General features: G+C 51.8%; 3 protein-coding genes across 3 annotated transcripts; 1 reads left to right on the forward strand and 2 right to left on the reverse strand.

Moving 5' to 3' along the window:
* Positions 1 to 35: 35 nt before the first annotated feature.
* On the forward strand, positions 36 to 2,036 carry M438DRAFT_299692 (uncharacterized protein). Its single transcript, XM_029902038.1, has 3 exons — positions 36 to 334; positions 389 to 1,775; positions 1,825 to 2,036. The coding sequence occupies exons 1-3, from the start codon at positions 181 to 183 to the stop codon at positions 1,979 to 1,981; spliced, it is 1,698 nt and encodes a 565-aa protein (XP_029759437.1). The 5' UTR covers positions 36 to 180; the 3' UTR covers positions 1,982 to 2,036.
* Positions 2,037 to 2,441: 405 nt separating this feature from the next.
* On the reverse strand, positions 2,442 to 4,074 carry M438DRAFT_346868 (uncharacterized protein). Its single transcript, XM_029905780.1, has 3 exons — positions 3,999 to 4,074; positions 3,848 to 3,940; positions 2,442 to 3,547 (listed from the first exon to the last, which is right to left on the reverse strand). Exons 1-3 carry the CDS (start codon positions 4,015 to 4,017, stop codon positions 2,598 to 2,600), a joined length of 1,062 nt encoding a protein of 353 aa, XP_029759438.1. The 5' UTR covers positions 4,018 to 4,074; the 3' UTR covers positions 2,442 to 2,597.
* A 265-nt stretch (positions 4,075 to 4,339) lies between these two features.
* On the reverse strand, positions 4,340 to 12,485 carry M438DRAFT_366607 (translational activator; the record flags this gene model as incomplete). The annotated part of the gene is made up of 2 exons (XM_029907892.1): positions 12,299 to 12,485; positions 4,340 to 12,240 (listed from the first exon to the last, which is right to left on the reverse strand). Exons 1-2 carry the CDS (start codon positions 12,426 to 12,428, stop codon positions 4,340 to 4,342), a joined length of 8,031 nt encoding a protein of 2,676 aa, XP_029759439.1. The 5' UTR covers positions 12,429 to 12,485.
* Between the last annotated feature and the right edge of the window lie 3,643 nt (positions 12,486 to 16,128).

Raw genomic sequence — 16,128 nt, forward strand, 5'->3', positions numbered from 1 at the left:
AGACCTCCAAGCTCGGCACTTGCCGCTTTCGGCCTCCGACTCCTATTGCTTTGCATGTGATGGTCAAGGCCAACAGTAACATCTACTTTTGTTGATCTGTTCAATTCTTGTCGAACCTTCACTTCACGAGTCACTTCAGGATTGCCGAGAAATTCACAATATCTACATGGAGAGTGTTCAATGACAACTTCCACCGGCGCTGCATCACAGCCATCGCTGTTCTTCCCCGATGCTTCCACCCTTGATCTTCTAATTCCAGACTCATCCGACTTTGATGTCGAAGCATATTTGAAGAGCGATTCACAACTTGTATCTAGAGATAATCTGCTTTTCGGTATGCAATTCTGTGCCTCCTTGGAGATTCAAACTTTTTGTTAACATCTGTTAGAGGAACTGCTACCTGTATATGTCATTCTTCGCAGCTCACTAGCCTCCTTCCAACAAGTGCTACGCGATGTTGAAATACACATAACTGCACATGCAACTCAGCCCTCGCCACCTCCGCGCCTACAATCAAATAGTGCTCCGGCTCCTCCACAACAACCCGTAAAACTAACCTTGGACTCGGTCACAATCTCACCTGAGAACAAGCCGATTTTGATCCATCTTCCCGATAATGACAACAGATCATATGCTGTTTGGAAGAGTACTCTCTACCTTCGATATCCACCTCAGAAGCTTCACCGGCCATCTATTCATCTGACCGCATCAGCAGTCTCGAGGGCTGTCGAAGCACCAGTCATATCCAAGAACACATCTCAAGATGAATATATGACTAGCGCATTACCAACTTCCGAGAACCTGCTTCAGTCTCTACAGCACAGCCCACAGACAACTTCGGACCAACCTTGTATTCCGTCTTCCCGCATTCACAAAGTAGCCCCTCGAGCATCCCCTGCCACTCAGGATGCTCGACCTTTAAGGACGTCTTCGAGGCTCTTCCCTGTTTTCTCAGCACTAGCGGTAAAGGTTCATATCACCCCCGAGCAGGTCTCGGACATGTTGCTATGCCTGGATCTGGAATCTGCACGCCATACCGGACACGGTGGAGTACAAGTAATTGAGATCAAGGCCGAGGGGAACAATCTCAACGTGCAACCATTCTCTTCGGACCTGGCTGCTCTCGGTCTTCCCACAACGCTACAGACTGGAGATAGAAGTACTTTCCTGTACAAACTGGCTCGCGAGAAGGATGCGACTGGAGCTTTATCACACCATCCATCAAAACCGAGTAATGTCACCTTCCAAATTCGGGCTGTCGCACAGATCAGTGAGACCTGTCGCGCGCAAATACAGGCCCGCTGGCATGGGAACGTAAACTTCCCTTCCTCGCAGCCAACCAAAAGGATGTCGTTACGACCACAAAGTGTGGCTTCGACTCTAGCGCCTCAAGATCTTGCTTCGTCACGACCACTGAGCAAACGGATGAGCTCGACCATAACTCGACCTCTCAGTGGCACAACCCAAATCGAGTCTGCCGGTGTGACTTTCGCATTCACTGCACCGGAAAGGGTCAACGAAGGCGAGACTTTCCATCTCGATGTATTCGTCGTGAATCGCAGCCCAAGGAGGAAGAGGCTTGCGATTGTGGCTATCCCAAAGTCTGCCAAAGCGAATACTGCGCATCATACCTTGCGATTTCCCAACATTGCTCGCCAGGATAGTCATCACACTGCCGAGGCAGTTCTGGATGATCGTACGATATACAACATGCAGGATCAGCGTGAGGCGCAGATGGCAGAGGTCGTGTGTTTGAATGCAGATGTGCGAGTCGGGTAAGTTTGAACATGCATGCTCTTGAAATTCTATCAACTAACGGTTTAGTCCTCTACCCCCGGGAGCTTGTCATAATGTACAGTTGGAGTTCTTGACATTGTCAACCGGCTTGGTAGGCCTTGCTGCGGTTCATGTGGTGGATCTAGACACGAGGGAGACCACCCAGATCACCGAGTTGCCTGATATCATAGTCGCGAAAAAGTAGAGTGTCTAGTTGTATAGCTAGGGTATAAAATGTATACTGCCTGATTGAAGAGTAGTCAATATCCTAGGTTGAACACAATGTCAAGACAGAATGCGTGTTTGACTCCGCTTGGTCTGAAATCGAGTCTCCCAATGCTTCCAAGCGATCAAACTCCGAATCAGCGAGAGTGGTGTGCTTCCAGGGCGAACACATCAACAAGAGAGGCATTAAGCACCACCCAATATCGTTTCAAAGGTCAATGCAACCGTAGTGGCTGCACAAAGACAAGATCAAGTGTCGAGATGCTTGTCAGGGGTATAACCCTGTCAGGCTTTGACATCAACGATACAATTCTCCAAGCAGCTGATGTCAAGCACGCGAGGTCTATGTACAAATACAAGGCAACTGTAACTCTTGAGACCACTATGCGTAGTCACTAGAATGTACGATCCTACTGGCAACCCAATGACCGTCCACTGAGGACCCCACTTTCCCGATCTCTCATTGGCTCTCTTCAGCTTCTCAAGAATTTAGTCTGGTTTGATGGTTGAGCTCGCATGACATCTAGCATTTGGAGTGGCTGGCATAAAGCCTTGCTGCAGTGTGCGAGCATCTCTTGCACTGATCATTCGGAATTCTACTCCTCTCTCCATCGGATAGACCAGTCTCCTTTGGCGTAAGATGGCTCAACAACAGCACCATGCATGACCGCCTCACACATCCTTCTGCCTTGCTGCTTGGCCTCTCCATCATCATCATCCTTTCCTTTCTTTCCCTTCTTGCCCTCACCAGTAAGCACCCTACTGCTCTCCAGACCGAAAACAACAGCCCTTCTGGCAGCGCACTTGACCATTTCCTTCTCTTCGGCTCTTCTTTGTCCATCTCTTCGCTTTTGCAGCATCTCGGGTGTCTCGTTGATACGCTCGGCCCATCCCTTTTCTCCGCCTATTGAGCCATTGACGTCGGATTCCGACTGTGGAGGTCTCACTCTTCCCTTGAGCTTAACCACATCTGCATCTGCGTCTGCATCGTCCTCGAGGGCCTCGGCAAGAGGCACACCCCTGTTGTCCATGACCTTTGTGCTGCCATGCTCAATGGTGTCTTCATCTGCAGAAGCAGTTTCCGCAGTTCCGGTGTCGGTGTCGGAATCCACCATGTCGATACTCTTCCACACTTCGTCATCGGCCACACCTCTTCTAGCTCTGTTCTTCTTGCGCCCAAAGGTCTTTTCTGGGTCTTCGCGAGAGCCATAGATCAGAGTCTCCACTTCGCTGCAAGAAACCAAGATACGAGGGTCGCCTTTGACTTTTTGTTGCTTCTTCTTGCTGTTGCTTTTGCCGTAGTCGTATTTATCGTGTGGCTTCTCAGCTTGAATTGAAAGATTAGAAGTGGTTTTGGTGAGTTCGTCTCCGGGCGCGGAATCTCCCTGTACAGCTGCGAATTGGGATGCATCCTGGCCGTCGAGAAGAGCAGCAAATGCGGCTTCGATGCGTTTGTCTGCTGGTCGGAGCTTGTGCCGTTTGCATCTGTCGGAGCAGAACTTTACTTCTGTGGCTGCTGTTTTGGCAGAGTTTGATTTTCTGGAGCCTTGAGCATTTCGTTAGCGTATTAAACTTGCGATTTAGGCACGCAAACAAGGATATAGTGCTGCAAACTAGATATCCCAGCGGAGCCCGTGCCGCATAATTGAGCCAGCTTCTTCATTGAGGAGGTTACTCAGAATTCAGAGTTTTTGTCAAGTAAGATTCGTCGGTTCGAATCTGGAAGACACGGTGCTCTGACTTCATGGTCATAGTGTTGGGGGGGCAATGGAAGTCCTCCGCTGTCCATCTACTTTGCAGCGCATCTTGCATACACTTGAGTGATACTCCAAAACTAGAAACTTACCGATGACTCTGCCACAAGTATGGCAATACCGCACTTGATCCGATGTCAAGTACAGAGGCGGAGGCGTAGCAGCATTCTTCTTTGGCCGTGACCCTGGACAAGTATCGTTAGTATGGGTAAATGGCAGCTACCTATAGTACGGAAGACGAACATGAGTCCATCCAAGACATGATGAGTGAATGCTGAGCGTGCGTTCTCTTTGAGGAATTGCTGATGAGGTGTCGAGGTTCAAGAGATGATCGTTTGGAAAGTGGTCGTGGAATTGGCATGTCATCACGTCACCGACGCTTGCTCGCTCATTCTGCTGAAAGAAGCAACACCAGCCGAGCACGGATGCCACAGTTTGAGATCACAACTGTCTTCTACGAAGCGTCACAAGGAACAGACTCAAATTGAACAAGAAACAAAATTGTATGAGAGGAAAACGTATATCTACGAATCGAAAGAATTTACGCTTTTTTTTCAATGTTAATGCAGCATGACATGACTTCTTTACTCATCCTTGAAAGCACCGCTCTCAACGTCAACCTTTCCAACACTCCAGACCTCCTTCATATCCTCTTGCTCGTCGCTTGACAAGCCCAAACCACCCTGGCCACCCTCGGCTTCTCTGCGCTCTCTGGCTTGCGCGCCCAATCTTGTAGCAATACGCTTGAAGTAGTCTTGGATACTTCTCTTGGGGCCAGGAGCGAGTTCGGCGCCAGGTCCAGCCATGTACTTAGCAAAGATAGCGTCTTCTTCCTCGACGACGCTGAACATTGCCAGGAAGGCAGCTTCGGCAGCGAGCTTGACGGGAATGACCATGTCACGAACGCTACCGAAGACGGCAGGCGTGAGCAAAGCAAGGTGAGGACGGATAAGGTCGTTCTGTTCGCGTGAAACAGTGCGCAGCACGACCAATGCTAGACGACGGGTGTCGACGGGCTTGCCGGGTGCGACAGCGGCGGCGAGAGCCTCCATGATCTGCTTGACAGGCTCGAAGGACGTGTCGGATGTGGGTGTGAGCAAGTACTTTCCGCTTGCAAGAACACAGTTGTCTGCAATCGCTGGCTGGCTGCTGCTAATGCCTTGACAGATGGTGGAAGGCAGAACGTCAGCGAAGGGCCCGGTCAGTGATCCAGGGGCCTCGGCCAAGATCGAGTTGAGGGCAAGAACTGAAGAGTAGGTGTGGTCGGGAGTGAGCACACGTGCCTTGACGAGTCCGCCACCGACGTCTTCAGGAAGGACCTTGATCAAGGCACCCAACAGACGTGCGTTGGTAATGGCAGATGCCTCATCGGAATCACCAGTGTCAGAGTCAATCAGACTCAGGATACCAGTTCGTGAAGCCTCGTTCATGCTAGAGCCGCATTTGACAACAACGTCGTACAAGGCCTTCAACATAGCATTCCTCACGCCAGCGTCGGCAGTCTTCGAACCAGTGATTAGCTCGGCGATAAGGGGATCGATACGAGGAGTGAGGGTGATAAGTGTACCGAGAGCCTTTGCGGCTCTGATACGAAGAATCTCGCTCGAGGTATCGGCAAGTGACTTCGCAAAGGTACGCTGCAGCTGAGGCAAGAAGGGCTTCAAAAAAGCAGGAATCTTCTCGAGCAGGTTGTTGAGAGTGAACAAGATAGCAGCCTTGACTTCGACTGAACGCTCAGACACAACACGAATCAGAGGACCAGTGATCTGGGTGACGAAAGGCTTGAGAGCATCGGCACTGGTACGGTCGATGATGTCGGAAATTGCCAAAGCTGCTGCTGTACGTTGCTCGGCAGACCCATTCATCAAACCTTGCAGGAAGATAGGCAGGATAGCATTGATACCCTTGGGCAATGAGAAACCAGGCAGACTGTGGCCTGCAACACCAACTTGGTTGAGCGTTTGTCTGGTAGAGAAGACCAACGACTCCATCTCTTCCTTGCGCAGGCGTCCAGTCAGTGCAGAAAGAGCAGTCCATGCAGCCTTAACAACCTCAGCGTCGCTGTCATCGAAGCTGATGAGTAGTGTGCGGATGAGGTCAGGGTAGTAGCGTGAGATGTCAAGGTCGGTTGTCTTGAAGAATTTGGCGAGATGCATGTCCGCACGTGCTCTTCTGTGGTGATCCTCATGCTTGGTCAGGGCGAGCATGGCGCTCATGGCAGTGTTAAGACCATCGAATTCGTCGATAGACAAAAGCACTGCGTCGAAAGAGTTCTCGAGATCGGCGCGGAGCTCTTCGTCCTTGGTGCCGAGAACACTGTCCATAAGTGCGTTGAGGATATTCGGCAGTCTTCTTGTCATGGCAGAGCTTGCAACCTGGGCAAGAGAAGCCAGAGCCTTGGCGTTGAATGCAGTGATGGGAGGAGTGAGAAGGGTAGGCAAGAGGTTTGGCAGGATAACGTTCGATCTTGTCTGCTCGGTGAGCAAGGTGAGCAGAGCGGAAAGAGCATTGTCTGCATCCTCGTCGGATCTGAGCAGGTTGAGAAGGTAAGGAAGGACCTGGTCGATAGCACGTTTGCCAAGGACCTTTTGCAAAGAGTCGAACGCCTCCGCAGCTGCCTCTCTGACGTCCTCGTCACCATCGACCAACGCAATGCGGACGACAGAGACGAGAGTCTTCTCGTGATCCTCGAGGGAGTCGGGAGAAGCAGACGCGATCAACTCGCGCAAAGCGATACAGATACCCTGCTTGGCATCCACATCGGTTGTCTGCAAACCTTGCTCGAGAGTAGGCAGCAGAGTCGAGAGGACACCCTCTCCAGCCTTTCTGATAAGCTCGCCCAAAGCGTTGCCAGCAATCTCCTTCTGTTCCATGTTGGAGCTTGCAAGACGGTGAATGAGGAGTTGAGTGAGGGTAGGGATGAGCTCGCGAAGGGTGCGGGGGGAAGCGACCAATGCCTTCCAGACGTTGATAGATGCAGTTCGAACAAGTCCAGAGGTATCGCAGCGACAGATGTACAAGGCAGAGAGAACCTTGTTGCGCTTCTCCTCTCCAAGTACCTCGAGAAGCGATTGGCCTGCTTCGTTGGCACCTTCCTCGGCCTCTTCTTGCTCTGCGGTTCCACTAATACCGGAGAGGTTGAAGAGCAGGTCACCAACCAGCTCAACGGAACTGAGACGAATGCGGTAACTGTCATCAGCCAGACCACGTTCGAGCTCGGGAAGCAGGAGATCAATTGCACGTGTGGCGAAGTTCTTGACCAACAATCTACCAGCACGCAGAGCAGTCTCGCGAATAGTATCAATGTCGTCAGCGAGACCGGACAAGATCGGGGGGATGATCTTAGACAAGTAGTTCGAGAAACTGTTACCGAAACAAGCAGGCAGATAGATGAACAATGACATGAAGCCCTCGCGGACTGCAGGCTTGGAACTCGAGATGTTTTGCAGGATGGTGGGTAGCGTCTCTTCGAGACGACTGGTACCGAGACCAGCAAGAACTTCACTAAGAGCTTGTGCGGAACCAAGTCTGTCACCAGCACCAGTGTCTGACTTGAGAGTAGCCATGAGACTGGGGATGAGGTCTGGCATAGCATCCTCGCCAAGCTTCTCGATTGTTGAACCAAGAGCCTTGGAAGCGGTAGCACGAGTAGTGGGGACAGGATCGACGATGGCAACTCTCAGACCAGCAACCAAGATGGGAAGATGGGTGATAAGATCCTTGCGTTCAGTAAGATGTGCCAAGCTACCAATAATTTGAGAAGCCTTCTTCTTTGTTGCTGAACGGTCACCCAGACCACGTTCCAAGACACGAACGACCAGCGCCAATGACGGAGCGTCGAGGTAATGAATGAAGTTGACCTTGATCAAAGCATCCAGGGCGTCGTCAGTGTACTTGGTGGGGTCACTCAAAGCCTTCAGGATGATGTCGACTTGACTCTTGATCTCAGGGTTGCTGATAACATCACCGAAGCGTTGCAAACTGCGATTGGCAGATGCTCTGACCTCCTTGTGACTGTCGTTCAAGACATCCGTCAACGGCGGGATGATCTCGGGCAAGCTGACGGCCAGCTGCTCAGGGTCCAAGTATGCCATAGCACCGAGGGAGTCACAAGCACCCTTCTTACTTCTCCATTGCTGTTCGTCGAGGCCCTCGAGCAAAGTGGGAAGGACTTGCTTGACACCATACGAGCTCAGACTGGCGAAGCAAGTCTTTGCGGCATCGAGACAGGCCTCGCGAACATCGACAATAGCATCACCAAAGCCTGACAATAGCTGCGGCACGACTTGGATGACATAGGGCTCGAAAACGCGGCCCAGGATGAGAGACATGAGCTCGTATGCGAGGAATGCACCCTGGCGTTTGTACGGATCCTTCTTGTCCTCGATGGCGCTGACCAAGTTTGACATGATACGGAACTCACGAAGAGCGGAAACGCCTCTTCCCTTGACAATACCAGCCAGACCGTACGCGGCACCTCTTTTGGCGGCGTACTTCTTGGCAGTAAGCACTGTGTCCATCATCTGCTGCACGTATTGCCCAGCTTCCTTGTTGGAAGCCTGAACCAATGGAGGCAAGCATTGAGCCACAGCATACTGAACGGATTCCGAAGGGGTGTTAAGGGTTGTGAGAAGACGTTGTACAACCTTGGGTACTCTGCTGTCGCCAGCCTTCAAGTGACGGGCAAGAGCACCATACAGGATAACAACGGCTTCGTTGACCGCGTCTTGAGTCTGCGATCCAGAGCCTCCCTCGAGTGTACTTTCGAAGAGCTTCATGAGAGTCTCTACTTGCAGGTTACCCTTAGCAGCGATGATAGCAGTTGTAGCGTCAAGCATAGAGTCGCGAACAGACGCGCTCTTATCTCCCAAAGGACCTTCTGCAACCATGAACTGCATGAGGGGTACGAGTTGTTCGCTGCCATAAGTGGGGGTGAGTTGGTTGAAGGCCAGGGCGATACCCTGTCTGGATTGCCAAGGGTCGGACAAGTCCATCTTAATAGGCATGCCGTACTTGTCGCGCTGAGGAGCTCTGGGCTTTGCGTCCTCCTTGTATGTGTCCTGCAGGTTAGAGATAACAGTCTCTGAGATGCTCGAATGCTCTTGGACAAGTGCTGCCAATGATCTTGCCGCGGCACGGCGGAGCTGGATGTCGTGCGAAGCTAGGTACTTCAGAATAGAGGTTGCGGATTCCGGCGAGGTCTTGAGTTCGTTCTCGACCCAAATTTCGTGTGCGAGTTCGACGTTCTCCTGAACATCATCATGCGTGGCGAGGAAAATCTCGTCATAGAAGTCTTTTCCAGAGAGCTCGAACTCGGCACTGATAGCCTGAAGAGCCACTTCTCGTACAGAAGATTCAGGCACGATAGTGGCTTTGACCACCACATCGGTCTCTGCTTCGGTAGCGTTGGGCGCAACACTTCTGCAGACATCAGTGAAGCAATCCTTGAAGAGACGGAAATGTTGCTGGTAAGCCTGTAGCGATGAGACCAAGACGGAGAGAACCTCCTTTCTGGCCAAGCGAGGCTCACTGCAGGTGTCGGCGTGAAAGCTGAGGAACTCAGCGGCAAGAATGATCTGCTCCTGGGCCTCTTCCTCTTCGGATTTGCCAACACCTCCTTGTTCTAAGACCAAGAAAGCAAGAGGAAGACAGTAACTCAGTGTGACGGCGTCAAGAGGTCTTTGTTCGCCCAAGAAGCGAAGACGGTAGAGTACGCGGGTGATCAAGTCACCAAGAGGTTCCTCTTGCATAGACTCGGGCAGAGTGGTCAGTCCAGCAGCCCTCAGTGCTGCGACACCAACGAACGAGCGCATGGCGCCCAGGCGGGAAGACGTCTTTTGTGCGCACTCGAGGTAGGCAAGAACAGCAGCATCGCCTAAGACGAGGCCTGCTCCGGCATTGATCACCTCGAACAAGCGTGCTGTGGTGACAGTGAACCAGTTAGCTGCCTCTGTTGGTGGTCCAGTAACAAGACCTGTGACCATGCCAATACCTCTCCTCAGCTTTGCTACTACAGACGTCACGTGGCTACGAATCTCGGCTTCCTTTGCAAGTTGAGCGTTCACCTTGGTTTGCTCGTCGGCAGTGAGCTTCTTGGTAGTGCCCTTCTTTTGGGCGAGTGAATCTCTGAGCTCTTGCTCCCACTTGTAAGTGTCGTAGTCTTTGCTGTTCTTGCTAGGAGCTTGTGCTTGAGTTTGCTTCGCAAGGACATCAATGAAAGCGGTGCCTTCCGGTGTGCGGAAGATTGCGGCCTCAGTAGGGCCAACGTCCTGAAGAAGCTTGGGGTCCAGATCGCTACAAATCTGGTCCAAGATAACAGACGTCAGGTCTTCCGGCGCCACGAAGGCCAAGTCTGCGGTTGCTTGGAAAGCAGCAAGCTGGAATGCAGGGATAGTGGCAAGTAGCTTGTCTTCGGAAACACGAATGATCTGGTCCATACATTTTGAAGTGTTTCTCTTAACGAGCTCACCGGGATCAGTACCAGTCTTCAGACAAGTCTCGATCCAAGAAGATCTGGGAGTCAATTCGGGTCGGCACAGTATCAGCAAGTTGACCAATTGGTGGTCCAGAACAGCCTGTTCGATAGTGGCTTGACCGGCCGCAACTTCTTCCTTGGTAAGGCATATGCAACGCACAACTTTGTAAAGCTCTTGACGGCCAGTCTTAGCAAGCACAGCAGCGCTCTCCTTGGTTTCAAGCTCGACATCGGCGGCCCAGTGGGACAAAGCATCGGTGACGGTCTTTCCTACTGCCTCGGGCTGGGCGAGGTAAGCTGTGCGCAGCGAAGCAATGGTCTCGGAGCGAGCAGTGGCTGGCAAACCGGAAGCCACGATGAGATAAATGAATGTCTGTGCCCAGGCATCTTGGATTTCTGGTTGAGAAGAAGCAATGCCCGAGCTTGTTGCAGCGAGCGCTCTTGTCAGCCACACAAGATCCTCATGAGAGGTAAGTTTAGTGTAGACACGTGTGTTGAGAAGGAACGAAGGCTTGGGCTCGAGAGCAATCGCACGATCCAGTATAGAAGCTTTCTTCAACACAGATGCATTCTTCAGCTCTGCAAGTTGGGGAACCTTTGCTAATGACAAAGCAGTGACAGCACATGCTATTGTGACTTGGCCATTCTGGGTAGCAACAACAGGGTTAGACACGACCTCGTTGAAAGAGTCGATCATCTTGCCGACAACTGCATCAACAAGGCCTGCGACTTCGGGCTGTTTCAAAACCTCTCCTTCGAGCGACCAAACAATCTCGGCAATGCTCAGAGTCCACAACTTGCGGAAAGGGAGTCGTTTTTCGGCAACTCCCTTGACGTAAGCATCAGTGACTGCGGCGTTTACAGCAACGCCCTTTTCGAGACCAAACTTCAAGTGTTTCGAAAGTGCTGCGATTTCTGCGCTTGCAGCTGCTTCATTTGGCTCTTTTGCTGCGACCGGGGCAAGACCTTGAGGTATCGAGGCAGCCAAGGCTTCTGAGCTGTTCAATGCGGCGAGCATCTGCGCAAAAATGATTTTCTGATCGGCTGAAGGGACCTTTCCAGTCTTCAAAGGGGTCAGAATCTCGCCCAGGACTTTCTCGATAAGCTTGTCATCGTGCGATCGGCGGGCGGTTGCAGAGAAGGTTCGTAGGGCACCTGCGCGGATGGTAGCATTGCTTGATTTTGCGCTTGAGACGAGGGGCTTCAAAAGGTTGTTGGCAAGAATATCTGAGAGATCCAAGTCCTTAGGCAATGCATTGATCATGGGAGTGACAAGGTCGTTCAAGACAATTTCAGGGGATCTCAGCAGGGCCTTCTCGATGGCGGGTATTATGTCCTTCTTCAGATCCTCCAGGGTCACAAACGAGTTGAAGTAGTCGACCAAGGCGTTCGCAATGAATTGGGGAAGAACAGTACGTGATCCGATAAATTCGCGAAGGAAGAAAGCATTGTAGTCAGATTTCTTGGTCTCAAAGGTGGTGGCACGCTTGGGTAGACGGGCGCTAACTCCAGCAATTATTCCAAGGACCAGGGCATTCTGAGGAGTGGGAGCAGCAGCCTTTACGGTGAGAGCGGAAACAGATTGGTTCAAGGCTTCATCGCCAAAGTCTGAGCTGAACAGCTTTCTGAAAGCACGGCGAGTAACACGCAAGACAGTCTGATGGGTACTGTGACGAGGGTTGGAGCTCTCAAAGGTGTATGTGGCGCGCACCAAAGCATGGATGATCTTGAGGCCCCACGTATCCCAGAGGGGTCTTTGGAGGGCGAATTGTTGGAGGAAGAGGGCGCACCAGCGGATCAAGACAAAGGCGTTTGCAGGAGCAAGGCTGCCCTTCTTTGTTTCTGTTTCGACGGCGGAGATGAAGGTAGACACATGGGGTTCGGTGTCGGCGGTAGAGAAGATGGCGACAAGGCACTGTTCAGCAGCCTGTCGTGATTGGGTGTCGACGTAGAGAGGGTATGTGTCGAAGAGGACATTGAGAGCATTGGGTATTTGATCAATAGGATATTCTACATGGCGGTGTCAGAGAGCTGGAGCAAAAGAGGAAAGGGCAGTTGTTGGGCACACCTTTGCTCACAATCTTGTCGTGCAGAGAGAGCAGCTCGGTGGAGCGCTTCTTGGTCGAGCTGGAGAGGGCAACCTGGCGCAGGCGGCCTGCGTCCAGAGTCTGCTCTCCATTGACTTCTCCTTCTGCCATGATATGCGATGCGCTATTCAAAACGCCGCAGACTCATATGCTTCTGGTATAAATCGAAGACGGGCAGTTTTTCGCGACTCCAACACCGGAGCGCTGCACTGCGACACCGACTGAGACGCGCCTTGGCATCGTCACTGCAACGCGGGTGGAATCCCGCATGATTCTGCGCCGACTGCTCTTTCCAAAAACATTTCAACCCCTTCACTCTTTCACTATTTCTTTTTCCAGTGCGCGACCATGGTGGCTAAGAAGGGCAAGAAGAAGGTCGCATCTAACCCTGCTCGTGGCTTTGCGACCACTTCCATCGCCAGTAAACCCAAGCCTGAAAGGAAGGACCCCGACACAAGCAATGAAGCTTCTGAGAAACCCTCTACCATTTCTACACCTGCCGCCGCTGAGAAGTCACCACAATCCAGTCAACCAGCACAGGAACAAGAGCAGCAAGCATCACACAACAAGGCAGACAGAGAACTACATGAACTGAGCCCGGAAGAGCTCGAAGCTCGGCTGGAATTGTCTGAACTGCAGTCCTTCGTTGAACAGCAGGGCCCCAAAGTGCGCAAGGAATCAGCGCGTCAGGTCACTCGCTTGAGGACGGATCGACGCGTCTTGCGTGGCCAGGCCGACTTGCTCAGCATCCGTGAATGGTTGCCAGAGGAGTTGATGCAACAGATCATTGAGCTTGCTTTAGATGACTCTTTGTCTACTTCTGCGCCGTCGTTTACTCCTGCGAACAAGCGTCTTTCCCAAGATGAACTGCTCTCTAAAGTGTGGCAACTTAGTATTACTCTTGCTGATCTAGACATCGATGAGGATCAAGTGCGTAAAGTGCTCGAGTATATCCTTGTCAGTCCTCCATCTGAAGATAACGGTGGTTTGATCTGGGGCCTGTCTGAAGCCTTGGACTGGCTTGCCTTAAATAGTGCGCCTGGTCAATTGCTTGATTATGATGCCGTTAAGCCTAAACCTCAACTACCTAATACTCAACTCGACCAAGGTAAGCGTTTGTCACTTTCTTTATTGTCCTGCACAACTCTGGACCATTTTCTGATCAACCCAGACAATGATTTGTCAGAGCCCCCTACTCCCTCGAAACGCTCCGAAGCAGACGCAACGAAGGGAGCTACTCCTACACCCTCCAAACCTATTCAACAAACCACCACTACTCCCGCACCCGTCGACGACGTACAAGTCAGCGATGTCGAGAGCGACCTCGACCCCGATGAGATGCTCTCAACCTACCTCCGTACGAAACTACGACTTTACGAACGCAACCCCTCGCTCGTCAATGAATCCAGCTCTTCGAGCAAAAAATCAAAGAGTCAGCGCGGAAAGCCAGCACCATCACCGCACAAAGCTACGCCAGGAGAATCCAAGCTGCAACAGAGACTGAGATCCATCGAGTCAGATGTCTTATTCGATAAAGGTCTCGCCGACATGAAATGGGCCGAGGAAAGAGTTCAGCTGCTCCAAAACCAGACCGAAAGAAAAAGGTTCAACCTGCCCGAGGAAAGGAAGGAGTCAGACGGATCCCCGGACAGCACACCGAGAGAGACTGCTACCGACGACGTTATGGCTGAGGCTGAAGCCGCTGCTCAGCAGCTCCTTGAAGAGATGGGAGACGAGGACGGACTGCTTGGAGGCATGTTTGGTGAGGCTACCGAAGGCGCCTCGGACAATGCTGCCTCGGGACAATCTGATAATGCCGATCCCAACTTGACGGTTCGCAACTTTGGCAAAATCACCGGCATCAGCCCTCGACGAACCTTTGAGGACGCATGTCGATCGAGAGACTCTGGGGCCAAAGTCTCTTACAAGATGGTCTCTGCCACAACATACAACAGCCGCCATTCGGTAACCATACATTGGTCGAAAGATCAGGATATCATAGATGGCTCCTTCACGCCTAACGTCAACGTCGTGTCAACTGATCGGAGGACCATCGTAACAATGACCAATATCGCGTGCCCAGAAACACTACAAAGCGAAGGATATGTGTCCACAGTAGCCCTATTCCTGCTCTTCTCAAACTCGCCCAAGGAAGAAAAGTCTGCATTGCGCCTCCCTCCCACCTTCAGAGATCTATGGCAGGAGCTCGTCGATGCTCGCCAAGAAAAGCGGGATGCTACGGACCGTGAGACCGTCAAATCGCTGAGAGAGATGGTCAAGGGGCAGACTGAAGAAGAAGCAGACGAGGATGTTATCCTCACTGCTGGCTTCAGGAACCGTAACAAGGCGATGAGCGGCGTCTCCACTCCTGTTGGAGAGAAGATTGAGAAGAATACAAAGAACGAAGAGTCGCAAGCCCTTAGAGATCTATGGGCTCGCAAGATCTCTACACCTGCATACCAAGAGATGCTGATGGCTCGATCGAATCTTCCCATGTTCCAGTTTCGGGACATCGCCCTTGACGCCGTGGAGAAGAACCAGGTCGTCATTCTTTGTGGTGAGACAGGATGTGGCAAGAGTACACAGATGCCTGCATTCATCCTCGAGCACGAGCTGTCGCTCGGCCGACCCTGCAAAATCTACTGTACAGAGCCCCGACGTATCTCTGCCATCTCGTTGGCTCAGCGCGTCAGCGAGGAGATGGGTGAAGATAAGAAAGCAGTTGGTACCTCCCGTTCGCTTGTTGGTTATGCCATCCGCTTGGAGTCAATGACTACAGCACAAACACGTCTTGTATACGCCACTGTTGGTATTGTTCTTCGCATGCTGGAGTCCACCAAAGGCTTCGATGAAGTCACTCACTTGGTCATCGACGAGATTCATGAGCGCAGTATCGATACTGACTTCTTATTGATTGTGTTGAGAGCTCTCATGATTCGCCGACCAGACTTAAAGGTTGTTTTAATGAGTGCTACCGTCGATGCTCAGAGATTCTCGAGCTATCTTGACAACGCACCTATCGTAACTGTACCGGGTCGTACTTTCCCAGTCGCGGCCAAGTATCTTGAAGATGCGATCGAACTGACTGGGCACACTATTGAAGATGGCTCTCCGAAGAACGCTGACGCTGATGAGGATGACCTCGAAGCTGGTTCTTCAGAGGCAACGATCGCAGCGGCTAAGCAGCTGACTGGATACAGCCCGAAGACTGTCAGAACACTTGCTGGATACGACGAATATGCAATTGATTACACATTAATCGTGAAGCTTTTGGAAAAGATCGCTTACGACCCATCATACACACAATTCAGTCAGGCTGTCTTGGTCTTCCTTCCAGGTCTTGCTGAGATCAGGGCGCTGAACGACTTCCTCGGTGGACATCCGTCATTCTCCAGAGGCTGGTTGGTCTACCCTCTACACTCAACGTTCTCCAGTGAGGAGCAACAAGCTGCTTTCAAGATACCTCCACCTGGTATGAGAAAGATTGTGCTGGCTACCAACATTGCCGAAACTGGTATCACCATTCCAGACGTGACAGCTGTGATTGATACCGGTAAGCATAAGGAGATGCGCTTCGATGAGCGTCGACAACTTTCGCGCCTGATTCAATCCTTCATCTCCCGCGCCAACGCAAAGCAACGTCGCGGACGTGCTGGCCGTGTGCAAGAGGGTGTCTGCTTCCACCTGTTCACCAAGTACCGCCACGACGAGATTATGGCACCTCAACAAACACCCGAAATGCTAAGACTGTCACTGCAAGATCTGGTCATGCGTGTGAAGATTTGTAAACTCGGCGATATCGAGCAAGCAC

This window comes from Aureobasidium pullulans (genome assembly GCF_000721785.1).
Source record: "Aureobasidium pullulans EXF-150 unplaced genomic scaffold scaffold_12, whole genome shotgun sequence".
Taxonomy (NCBI): Eukaryota; Fungi; Ascomycota; class Dothideomycetes; order Dothideales; family Saccotheciaceae; genus Aureobasidium; species Aureobasidium pullulans.